The sequence below is a fragment of the Mirounga angustirostris genome, unplaced genomic scaffold (genome assembly GCF_029215605.1).
Source record: "Mirounga angustirostris isolate CCGP_5_RB_7025 unplaced genomic scaffold, mMirAng1.0.hap1 SCAF_2, whole genome shotgun sequence".
Lineage (NCBI taxonomy): Eukaryota > Metazoa > Chordata > Mammalia > Carnivora > Phocidae > Mirounga > Mirounga angustirostris.
The window spans coordinates 40,820,665-40,832,863 of record NW_026991710.1 but is presented as its reverse complement, the minus strand read 5'-3'; the positions used below and the strand labels follow the sequence as shown (position 1 = coordinate 40,832,863).

Below are 12,199 nucleotides of genomic sequence, written 5' to 3'. Positions count from 1 at the left end.
ACCTGGAGGAGAAGAAAACATCTTTTCAAATTCCCTTGACTGTTACTGCTTTTATTTTTAATTTCCATTTTTAAATGGGCTATCTATTTTTATATCCACTACACCTGTATTTTTAAATAGCTTATAAATTCAAAATCCAAAATTCAGAAAGGTGAAACGGAGTCTCTCTGGCCCGTCACCCATTAATTTCCCCAGTGGAGCCAACCATTGTTAGCACTTTGTCTTCCGCTTATTTCCAGAGATCGTCTGATGCATAGAAAGAAATATATGCATGTGTGGGCATTTCCGTCCCTTTTTCATACCAGGGATGGCATGTGACACACACTGTTAATCACTCTGCCTCTTTCACTCAACTCTGTATCTCAGCTGTTTTGTGTTTGAAACCGAGTCCTTCCAAGTCATCTCCTCCAGATCTTTGTATCTAAGACACCAAGCAGAATGGTAACTGAATATTCCAATAATATTTATAATAACTAACATGTTAGTTTTCAATAGATCAACTTTTTCATACAATAAAATCATAGGACCACTGTATAGTACACCAGGCTCCTCTCCATGTGTTTGGTACACCTGTTTTTTCTTTTAATAGAACTTTGATTTTAATAATTTAATTGCCACCAAGATTTAAAGCTCCTGTATCTTTGCATTTGTAAAATTCTATTGGTCATTGCCATGATTTATTTCATGCTGAGACCCACCGGGATTGCAGATTTTAACTGTACAATGAAAAAAAATAAGATTTATTTTTCTACACTCTGCTTTATGAGACGGTTTCCAGAGATGGGTCACAGTGAAAAGGGGGCACCATTTCTAGGTAATTGTGTGAGCTCCAACTTATTTCAGGTGAGCAGAGACAGAGCTGAAGCCCATGAATTGTGGCCCCACTTTCCTCTTTACTGCAAAGAGCCCATTAGAAGCCTCAAATCTGCTTGCCCGTGGGGTCTTTTTAAACTACTATTTAATACTTCAGAGAGACAGCAAAACTAGATTAGGTCTGACTTTACTTATCTGGGGAAATAAGTATCAGCATACTACTAGAGGGTCCCAGATTTTCTGTCCTTTAACCAACAGTTTATGTTTCTGGGGACCTCGGTTTTCCCATGTTTAAAGTGAAGCTGCCAATTCCCTGCCCAGGGAGCATGTTGCTTATATCCCATGAGAAAAGGCATGCTATCCGTGCTGAAGAAACTTCCAATGTACTTCATGTCCCTTTCCCCAGTGGTGTACAGATTGAGAAGCTATTTTTGCTCACTGCAAATTCGGCATTTACAAAAGCCCTTTTCTTGAGGAATCTTCTTAGCACATCTCTGATGAGAAAAAGGGTTATTCTGTATGCTAGTCATACAAACTTCCACAGACCCCATATAGAATGCCTATCAGAAAATACGCATGCAAGTAAAAACAGCTCACCGTGACTGCAAGGGTTTGCTCACGCAGCTCCAGGAGGATGAGGACCCGGCTAAGCTCATTAATTGAGCCATCTATGCGGATTACACGTGTATCTCCATGCAAGAGTGACGGTACTCAGGGTGTAAAGAAATGTACTTAACTATGCTAGTCAACCCGCACCTTCTATTATGGCTACACAGTCTCGAACCCACACAGGGCTTCTAGGGCAACACTCTGGATCACCTGGCTAATGAATATGTATGGAGCATCTCTCCTCACAGAAACCAATTACGCTGTTTGCCCCGTCACAGAGTGGGGAGTTTTTTATTTAACGCTGAAACTGACTCCAACCATTTCTGCCTCTTAAGGGGAAGGCAGAAGAGTGGCACAATTCGGTCATAGTAATAAACTATAGTCATAAAAATAAGTAGTTGCTCCTAAAATGTGATGGCCTCCTTCAATATTCTGTAATCCTAACGGGTGTGACTGGGAAGAGAGGGTCCCAGCCTTTGAATGAGCAAATGTGGACCCCAAAGCTGGGTTGAGGGGTGAGACGCTAAGGAGGGCGTTCCTTAATACCAGAGGAGCAGGGAAGCTTGGAGAGGGCAAGACGTCTGGCAATGTGGTGATGCCTGACCTCCATCTCCTCAGCCCTGCGGGAACACTGTTACTGACACACGTGGCTTGTCCGGGAGACGGGGGAGAGTATGGAGGCGTTGTCAGGTAGCAGTACGGAGCTACAGCAGGAGAGGGGCAATGAAGTAGGAGGAAGCAGGAACCTGCAGCCGGCGGGCACTCGTACCCGGGGTGACATCCGGTTACAGCGGCCCACCTGGCAACAGCACAGATCGGTATGGCCGCCTGCCTGCAAGGAAGCGGTCAACCAGAGCAGAATGGCGGGCACTTCTACAGGCAAACTCCACGTACCTGTAACCCACCAGATTAAACTGGAACTGGGAAACCACGAACACGCCGAGAGCATCAGTCCGCTCGCCAAGCCCAGCAGGACTGCACCTCTGTAAGAAAATGACATGCTGTGGGGCATCTGCCATCATTAATATTTCACTGCCCCAAATATAAAAGGGAAATGCATCTCCTACCTCTAGGTACGTCCAAGAGATAATATGAGGGTGAAAAAACCCACTGAGATCATGAAAACCAACATAATATCCATTCAGAACATGGAAGTAACAGCTCAGACTTGAGATAAATGATTATCTTCAATCTTTCATGGTCAAGGTAAAACACAATGATTGAGTTTTCTCAGACTATTAAATTAGAATCTATATTGGCCGTGTGACATTTTATTTTATTTTTAAAGATTTTATTTATTTGAGAGAGAGGGAGTGCAGCGCAAGAGCATGGGGAGGAACAGAGGGGGAGGGAGAGGGACAAGCCGACTCTGCACTGAGCTCCGAGCCCAGTGCAAGCTGTCCATCCCAGGACCCTGAGATCATGACCTGAGCCGAAATAGTTATCTGAGGCAGATGTTTTAAAGGTTCCTCCAATCTTTTTACATGAAAGGCTGGGCCTGAACACAGGAGAAAACAGGTATCCCAAAGATTAGAGAAAGGGTTAATGAGGACCAAGTACATGAACCAACACTTAAACTCAAGACTGCGGACTCCCCGGGGTGCCCCATGGTTGGAGCAAGTACCAGAGGATGCAGAGATCTCCCTGGGCTTCCCTCCTTCTCAGAGAATATAGATCAATGCCCAGACTGCCAACCTGGTCTCTCTCAATCAGGGCACTGGGGTCTCATCCCACCAAATGCCAAATGAGGGGTCTGGAGGAAATGGTCAGGGAATGCCATGTCTTCCCTGCCCCAGAGAACGCTCCTCCAGGCGGGGATTCCTCAGAGTGCCCAAGCAGGAGCTCCCAGAACCTCTTACTCAGCCGTGCATATCCCTCAACCTTCCATCACCTGCTTTTTAGCAATTGTTCAGCACGGGGGCAAACACCCTTCTGGCTCCATCACCATAGTACACAATAATGTCATGCTAGGTCGGGAAAGTGGAATATGAACCACCTGGCTGGCACAGATCTAGCTGCTCAACAAAAGAAGTATTTCTTCCTTCAACTATACTAGCCAATTTCTTGATTGCTTCCAAACCGAAACTCACCCAAATGGGTTAGGATCTGGCCCTGGATGGGGGTGCCCACTCACTGCCCATCTGGAAACAAGCGAGACCTCTCCAAAAATCCAGTGGGTGAGGAACACAAGACTGCCAAAGGCAGCCCCTGCCAACCACCAGACAGGTCTGGAGGCCATGCCTTTGGCTGCCTCTCTGGGCTTTTTTCCCTCTGGTTTATTGCAGTCACCATCTAGGATTAAAAAAAAAAAAAGGAAAAGAGTCAGTTACATGAAAATTTACCCTCTACCTTGCACAGACTTTTAGCAAGTTAAGAAATGGTACCTGGCTTCAGGGAGCTTATTTCAGAAGGGAAGGTGAGACATGAAACTACAATACAAAGCAGAACAGGCTGAGAAGCTGGTTGGTGGGAGAGACGATTTCAGACAGGCTAGATCAGGAATGGTGTAGAGAGAACAAAGCACTTTGGAATTTCACAAGTGAAAATGCATCAAGGCAGGGGCACGCCTGGGTGGCTCAGTCAGTTAAGAGTCTGCCTTCGGCTCAGGTCATGATCCCGGGGTCCTGGGATCGAGCCCCGCATCGGGCTCCCTGCTCAGTGGGGAGTCTGCTTCTCCCTCTCCCTCTGCCTCTCCACACCACTCTTGCTCTCTCTCTCAAATAAATAAAACCTTAAAAAAAAAAAAAAGGAAATGCAGCAAGTTATTTACTGGGAGATTAACAGTTATGTGAAGTTAACAGTTACGAGCAAAATTACGGGGAGAAAAAGGGACTGCTATGTTCAGGGAATACCGGGCCGCGTCCCCCCAGAACGGGGCTCTCATCTAACCCGCTGAGCACCCAGAGGAATAGCAGTACACTGACTGGCCAGTTACTGAGAGTCAGGTCCTGTTCCCAGCCTTTGATACGAACTCATTCCACCCTCCCAACAACTTCATGAGTAAACTCTATTACTAGTCCCATTTTACAGATTAGAAAACTGAGACCCAGAGAGAACAAGCCACTTGTCCAAGATCATACCGCTGGTAAAGAGAGCTAAGGCAGACTGGTTCCCATGCCTCTGTGCCTAACTATACCATACTTCATGGGACTCTTTCACCAAGACGTCTCATTTCATTGCATCAATGACTTCACGTACAAAAACGTAAGAACCGGACAAAATGCTGGCAGAAGAATTTCTCTGTAGGAACAGACAGCCTGTTGGGCAGAAGCCTCATGATACTGTGAAGCTCTCCACAGGGTAGAAGAAAGCCTTAGGGTCTGCCTGTGGGGCTGGCAGCGGGATTTCACAAGGAGGAAGAAAGCCCTTCTGCCAGTAAAGGGGCCAGAAGGAGAGCAGAGCTGGGAGTTACAGGGACGATGGGGAGGGTGGTGAAGATGCAAGAGGCCAGGACCTGGAGACTAAGCAGTCTCTAGGAAAGAAGAGACCTAAATTTGCCAAGTATCACTGCTGTGTCCTATGGTGCGGGACCCCGCCCCCAGGACCCAGCAAATCTTTGATAAAACTACAGAAATGCCTGGTGTGATCTGATATTCTGGGGAAACAGGTGAGGAGTCTGGAGTTTCGTAAATGAGGCACAGGGCAAAAACAGGGAGGGACCAACAACTGGGTCACATAAATTTAAAACAGGCGAGAAAGAAGAAAACTCAAGTCAGGAAATGTAAACGATACCCTGACGTTCAGATCCTTATCAGGCTGTACCTGTGAAATTTGCTGCCTGAGTTGCCACCTTTAAAAGTTAGTGTTTTATAAAACATAAAGCATGTATTAGGGCACCAGACCTCATTCTAAATGTTCTAACTAATATTGTCACTTGACCAGTTTGCTTGCCTGATGCTCCCTTATTCTCACTGCCCCCATTTCATGCCAAAGTTGGGGCCAAAGGGGGATTATACAAGCACTTTGTTCATGGTGGGCCAAAACCCTCTAAACTTCCATTAATCTGTGAGATTTCTCCTTGTATTGACAAAAGAATAGTGACTCACTGAGACTTACACAAAAAGTCAGGTGTAAGTTAACCAGAATCTAGTAACACTTCTCCCTTTTTTGAGAAGGATCTCAAGTTAGCATATGGAGCAAACATCCAAGTTGGGTATGTCTGTCTCTGAGAAAGTCAGCTCCAGAGAGAGACAGGTGACTTGAAAGGTGGTGTAAATACGCAAGATTTCCTTTCTTTTCAAGTTTCAGACTTGAAGCTTAAATATCTTCAGACTCCCGGGGCATCTGGGTGGCTCAGTCGGTTGGGCGTCTGACTTTTGATTTCGGCTCAGGTCGTGATCTTGGGATCCTGGGATCGAGCCCCGTGTTGGGCTCCCTGCTCAGCGGAGAGTCTGCTTGTCTCCCTCTCCCTCTGCCCCTCCCCCTGCTCACTCACTCACTTTCTTTTTCAAATAAATAAATCTTTAAAAAAATATATCTTCAGACTCCCACAAAAAAAAAAAAAAAAAAAAGATAGTTCTCCCAGCCCTTGCTGACAACTAACTTCTCAGAGTGTTAGAGATATACTGGGGTCAGTATGGAGGAAGAGAAATGAAGGGTCTCATCCTGGAGAGCTCCGTCCGGAGGGAAAAGGGAGAAAGACAGAGCTGAAAGCCAGCTGGGAGTCTGAGGCCTGGTTTACCCTCCCACTCCACACTGATAAGAGCCAGAAATTTTCACCCTCTGTTCTGGCAAGGAAAAGGTGTCTTCTGCTTAGATAATACTCCACTGGCTATGGTGGTTACTATTTCAGAGGGACAGAACATTGAAATGGAGATATAGTGCAGAAAGAATTTTACCTTTCCATGATGTGTTTCATTCGGATAAGAAAAGTAAACTATGCAAGAGAGCAAATTCTTAAAAAAAAAAAACAACAACCGAGCGTACACTTACCTGTGTAAATGCGATCAAGTGTGGCTATGGTACTTAATGTGAGTATCACACTGTTGGACATCTGATAACTCCAGACTGGGTTTAGTGAAGTGTACCAGATGCGAAGAACAAGAAGAAGAATCTGTCCTAAAATGAATCCCCAGATTCTGAGGTACCTGTAAATACAAAAATATATTTAACAACTTTTTATGTGGTTTCAGTGTACTGTGTTCAGTGAATGTCATAATTCAGAGAATGAGTATATGAAATAGTCCTGTTGGTAATTTGCAGTAAGGAACATGCCTTAGTCTTTATATAGTCCATTACCTAGGCAACTTGTTATAATTCCTTAATGCTCAAAACATGATGGAGACTGACGGCAAGCATTCCCATTCTGATTTTGTGAAAAAGAAAAAAAAAAAAAATGAGACTTCTACAAGCTGTATGCAAAGTAAATACTATCACTTGGAATTCCCGGTCCCAACCTCCCGCTTGGAAAGCTATCACACTTGGTTGTCTACAGGCATAAGATGCGAACCTCTGTCCGTGGACAGAAGATCCCATACCTTTGCAAGCCACTTCCTGTCCACCATGTCACGGCCTGCAGGATCAGCGAGGAAGACACACCGAGCGCGAGGCCCACCAGCCGAACCCTGGCATTTGGAGCCAGGAAGGAGGCTATGCCGCCTACAAACAAATGAAGGGGAGCTAAACGTTTCTGGCAATCATGCATTGGAACCTCATGGTCTGCATTTGGTAACTGTTGTGTCTTATACCATCTGTATACGGAGGAAGATCAAGTTAATATATAATCGTGTGTATAAATCTTTAAAAAAATTTTTGTGATGTCATTCGTAACACAAAATCCACTATGTTAAAGCGTGCAATTCAGTGGCTTCTAATATACTCACAAAGTTGTGCACCTATTGCCACTATGTAATTCCAGAATATTTTCACCACCCCAAAAAGAAATCTATACCCATTATCACACCCTCCTTCTTCCTCCTCCCCACCGCCCCAGCCCCTGGCAATCACTAATCTTCCTGTCTGTCTGGATTTTTCCCATTCTGAGCATTTCGTATAATGGAATCATATAATACGTAGCCTTCTGTGACTGGCTTCTTTCACTTAGCATAAGGGTTTCAAGGCTTATCCATACTGTACCATGTTCTTCATTCCTTTTTATGGCTGAATAATATTCCACTGCACAGAAATAGTGCATTTTGTTCATCCATTCATCAGCGATGGGCATTTGGGTTGCTTCCATTCTTTGGCTACTAAGAATAATGTTGCCATAACCATTTGTGTTCAAGGTCATATGTGAACCAATGTTTTCGTTTTTCTTGGGTATATACTAAGAAGTGGAGTTGTTAGGTCATATGATAACTCTGTTTAACATTTTGAGGAACTGCCAAACTGTTTTCCAAAGTGGCAATCCAGTACGTGAAGTTACATACAAATATATGTGTGTGTGGGGGGGGGGGGTGTTCTTTGTATTCTACACATTTTAGTATTTTTAAGAACCAATTATACTTCCTTTCCAATAAACCGATCATATTCTTTGCTCTGTTATCTATTGAGTTGTTGGTCCTTTTTATTATTGATTTGTAGAAACCCTATGTTAGTGAAACTAGCCCTTTGGCTAAAAGAGCTGCATGTATCTTTCCTAATTTGTTGTTTGACTTTGCTTTACTATAGTGTTCATCATGCACAATTTTCCTATTTGCATGCAGTAGCATTCAACAATTTTTAATGGTTTCTGACTTTTGTGTCATAGTTGGGAAAAGAACACAAAATGTTCAAGAAGTGACCTATTCTCCCTCTTCATTTCAGTGATCCTTAGGCTTTTCCAATCTGATAGAAAAGTTAGAACTGTTAGAGGCATGGACTCTTAGTGTAGCCTTCCAATTCCACTAAAACTCTTTAAGGTAGTCGGAAGAGAAAGAGGAATCTTGTTTCATTTAATCATTTAGCATTCAAAGAACAGTCTACATATTTTCACTTGAGTTTTGACAAAAAAAAAAAAACCTCAAAGAAGCACTTTTAAATCTTACCCACAGTAGTTATCCGCAACAGGATGAGCATCCACTTCTTGCTAGCCAATTTCCAGAAAGGAGTAAATATTAGGAATATTGGAGAAAGAAACGCTATGCCAAAGCCTTCAAGCCCAGTGAGTTCCAGAGTTTGCAGGGGAAAGTAATAGATCATCGGTCCCAGGCCATGGCAGAGAGACCAAGAAACATACCCTAGCGGGGGAAAAATGTTTAAAGAGAAAAAAAAAATGTTTAAAGGGCAAGTGTAAAGGTGTCTTTGTTTCCCACAGTAGCCCTGCCCCCCGCCCCACCATAACTGCCCTGGCTGACCCACCCTCCTTCACCATTCTGACCTTAACAAGATTCCACTACAGAATTCCTCCCCTCCCCACCATCAGAAAGAGAATGTCCCAGGATGAGAATGGGTCCTGCTGTGGTGAGTCCCTTGACATCCCTTGTTTACTCCTTTAACCTTGTTCACACTCCCACAGGTCGTCCCTTTCTTAAAACCTCTTCATCTGGACCATCTGGGTTGAATTTGATGTTCTGTCAGGACCCTAATTGATAAAATGTCTTTACCTAAGTCAACCCTTCTATAAAGAGCAGTATCATGAAAATCAAAAAAAAGAACAAACAGGGGCACCTGGCTGGCTCAGTTGGATGAGCATGCGGCTTTTGATCTCTGGTCGTGGGTTCAAGCCCCATGTTGGATGAAGAGATTATGAGAAAAAAAAAAAAGCAAAGAAAAGAAAAAAAGGGGTGGGGGGACAAGCAGCAGGACTCCCTTCCTCGCACTCCAGACTGCACCCAAAGGCAGGTTAGTTAGGCAACAATCATTTTCTTGTAAGTAGACTTTTTTAAACCTAACCTTAGGAGACAGTATGGGGTAAGTGAAAAACCTAGATCTGAAGTCAGGCTCACCTTGGCCAACTACTGACTGCATCATCTTCTACATTAATGATAATTAACTAATGGGCACTTACTATGTGTCAACATCTGTGCTAAGTATTTACAGAGATCATCTCTCTTGTTCCTCATCCAACTCATGTCCTATGAAATGGACACTTTTTACTCCCCTCTTACAAATGTAACAGCAAAGAAAGCTTCTGCGATTCAGAAAGTAATTGCCTAAGGTCAAAACCGTAGCACATGGCGGAGTGAACCTAAACCCGGGCAGTCTGGTTCCAAATGCAGTCATCTATCTTCGTCACGTGTAGTTAACTTTCTCCCCTCGTACTTCTCAGCCTTCCTTTCTTAATCAGCAAAAGAGCTCTTTTAGCCACCTCACAGGGTTGTTAGGATTAAATGAGATCAAGTGCTCAGAGTACCTAGCACCCTAGGTACTTACTGAATGTAATTCACGTTACACTGCTGTACTTATGAGATACATTCGGAACCAGGGCAAAAGCGGGGTGGGGGGGTGGCTTCTGAATATGAGCAGCTCCCAGAAAATCAAGTTTTTAGGCAGGTGCCCCTCCCAAGCCCAAGGAATGTTTCATAATGAACAGCGAGATGATAGCATTCTCCCAAACGTTTGGCTGGGAATTCTGATTTTAATCACACAAGTCCGACAGACTTACACCAATCATTGTTCTTGGGACTTTGGGCAAAGCTGGTAAGTGCGCACACAGGACTCGAGTTCGACGCTCTTCGTCAAATGCCCAATGGTGAGGTGTGCTCACCTCAGGCCGCGGGGGGACACGGCGGCCCCTTTCCTTCAGAAAGGTAAGGTCCAGCACTGACGTCTATTAATCTAAACTTAAAGGTCTGGGGGGTAGGGAGGTTCGGGGGCTGTACAGCAGCGCTAGTTCAAGGCCTCCACGTGGAGAACTGGGCGCAACCCCAGGGTGGCGTGGGAGCTCCGGGTCACTGTCTCCCCCCGCACCCCCCCCCCCGAATCCTCGGCTTCCCAGCCCCAATCTGGGTCTTGTCTTTTTTTGACTTCGGTAGCAAAACTTCCCAGGGGACTTCTCTATTTGGGGCGCGGAGCGCGCTCCCTCCTTCCCGAGTCCAGCCCCCCGGCCCAGCGCCGCGGCTCCGGACCGGCGCGGGGAGCGGGCCGCCCCGACCGCGCGCCCAGGGCAGCCTCGGCTTACCCAGCAGGCTCTCCAGAAGGATCTCTCGCCACAGCCAGGGCATGGCCGCGACGTGGAGCAGCGCTTCTTCGGCCAGCAGCACGCGCCCGCCGCGCCCCGCGCCCCTCCGCCGCCTCCTCGGGAGCTGGGTCCGCGCGCACGTCCCCTCGCCGAGCCGGCCGCCACCCACCAGCCCGCGGCCAGCGCGCCCAGCCGAGCCCGGGCGAGGGTGGGGCCGCCGCGCGTCCGCCTCCGCACCCCACGCCCAGCCCAGCCTGCCCGGGCCCGTGCCACCTGCGCGCTCCGGCGCCGTGCCCCCCGGCCGGCCGCCGGCGGCCCCGCGACTGCTCCCGGCAGGCTCACGGGGGCCTGGGACCCCGCCGTCGGGCAAAACCCGGGGCGCCCGGCCCGGCCGCAGAGCAGCCCGGGGAAGGAGCGCTGCAGACGCCCGGGAAGGCGGGAACCGGCGTAGCGTCGGGACGGGGGTGCCGGGTTTTAACGAGGCCCACGGGGGTGCGCTAACGAGGGGAAGGGTGCACGGGAGGGGGTCTGCAGGACGGGCTCCCGCACTCTGGGCGAACAGGAGCCAACAGCACCTCGTCTTTCTTAAGGCCTGGGCGACGCTCGGCGGGCGGGGGGCTCCCCAGACTGCGCTACTCCTTCTCAGCTTGGTGGTAAACAAATTGCGCTCGGGGAGGGCGGTCCAAACGTTCTAGAGGCTCCAGGATTTTCTGTGGCTTTTAGAGACGTCGCAACCCTTGCTCAGGGGAGAGAAAACCGCTGATGTGCGGGGAAACTCTGCCCTCCTCAACTTCATGAATAATGATGTCTGAGAGTGCCCATCCCTAAGGAGAAAGGGAGAGACGTTCTAATTAACAATGGAGCCAGTGAACTAGGCCGGTTGTTTCTCGCTCAAATATTACCCCACCCCAGAATGTCTTGAAAAAATTTTTTGAACCTTCCCAAAGCGATTTATATTAATTCTCTTTAACTCCTTACAAGACTTCGTTTATCACTTCTGGAAAGTTTGTTCCGAAATGAAACAATGATGAGTTGCCTAAAAGTATAAGAATCGCTTCAGAGCAATTGTTGCTGTAAGTCCATAGCAGTTTTGAACAAAGAGTTCCAAACCACTTAGGTAATTACTAGTACTCTGTCACAAGGATAGCATATAGATCAATGGAACAGAACTGAGAGTCCTGAAATAAATCCTCTCCATCGGGGTCAGATGACTTTCAATAAGTTTGCCAAGACAATTTCCTGGGGGAAAATGATGGTCTTCAACAAATGGTTCTAGAACAACTGGATATCCACCTGAAAAACAATAAAGTAGGACCCATATCTCACACAATATGCAATATGCCATTTAATTCTAAATGGATCAAAGACCTAACTGTAAGACATAAAACTATAAAACTGAGAAGAAAACATAGGAGTAGATCTTCAGGGTCTTCAGTTGGGCAGTGAATTCTTAGAAATGACACCCAAAGGGGCGCCTGGGTGGCTCAGTCGTGAAGCGTCTGCCTTCGGCTCAGGTCATGATCCCAGGGTCCTGGGATCGAGCCCCGCATCAGGCTCTCTGCTCAGTGGGGAACCTGCTTCTCTCTCTCCTACTCCCCCTGCTTGTGTTCCCTCTCTCGCTGTGTCTCTCTCTGTCAAATAAATAAATAAAGTCTTTAAAAAGAAAAAAAAGAAATGACACCCAAAGCCCAAGTGACAAAAGACAAGAGATAAACTGGGCCTCATCAAAATTAAAAG

The 12,199-nt window shown here is 46.6% G+C and overlaps 1 protein-coding gene across 1 annotated transcript in view; it reads right to left on the bottom strand.

Annotated features, from left to right (window-relative positions):
* The window catches only part of CWH43 (cell wall biogenesis 43 C-terminal homolog), a 50,354-nt gene extending 39,849 nt beyond the window's left edge, over nt 1-10,505 (bottom strand). Inside the window, exons 1-6 of the mRNA XM_045879455.2 lie at nt 10,463-10,505; nt 8,388-8,579; nt 6,900-7,020; nt 6,355-6,509; nt 3,513-3,714; nt 2,317-2,405 (exon numbers count right to left, since the gene is read on the bottom strand). Coding sequence (XP_045735411.1) covers nt 2,317-2,405; nt 3,513-3,714; nt 6,355-6,509; nt 6,900-7,020; nt 8,388-8,579; nt 10,463-10,505 — 802 coding nt within the window. The remainder of the gene's footprint in view (nt 1-2,316; nt 2,406-3,512; nt 3,715-6,354; nt 6,510-6,899; nt 7,021-8,387; nt 8,580-10,462) is intronic.
* Between the last annotated feature and the right edge of the window lie 1,694 nt (nt 10,506-12,199).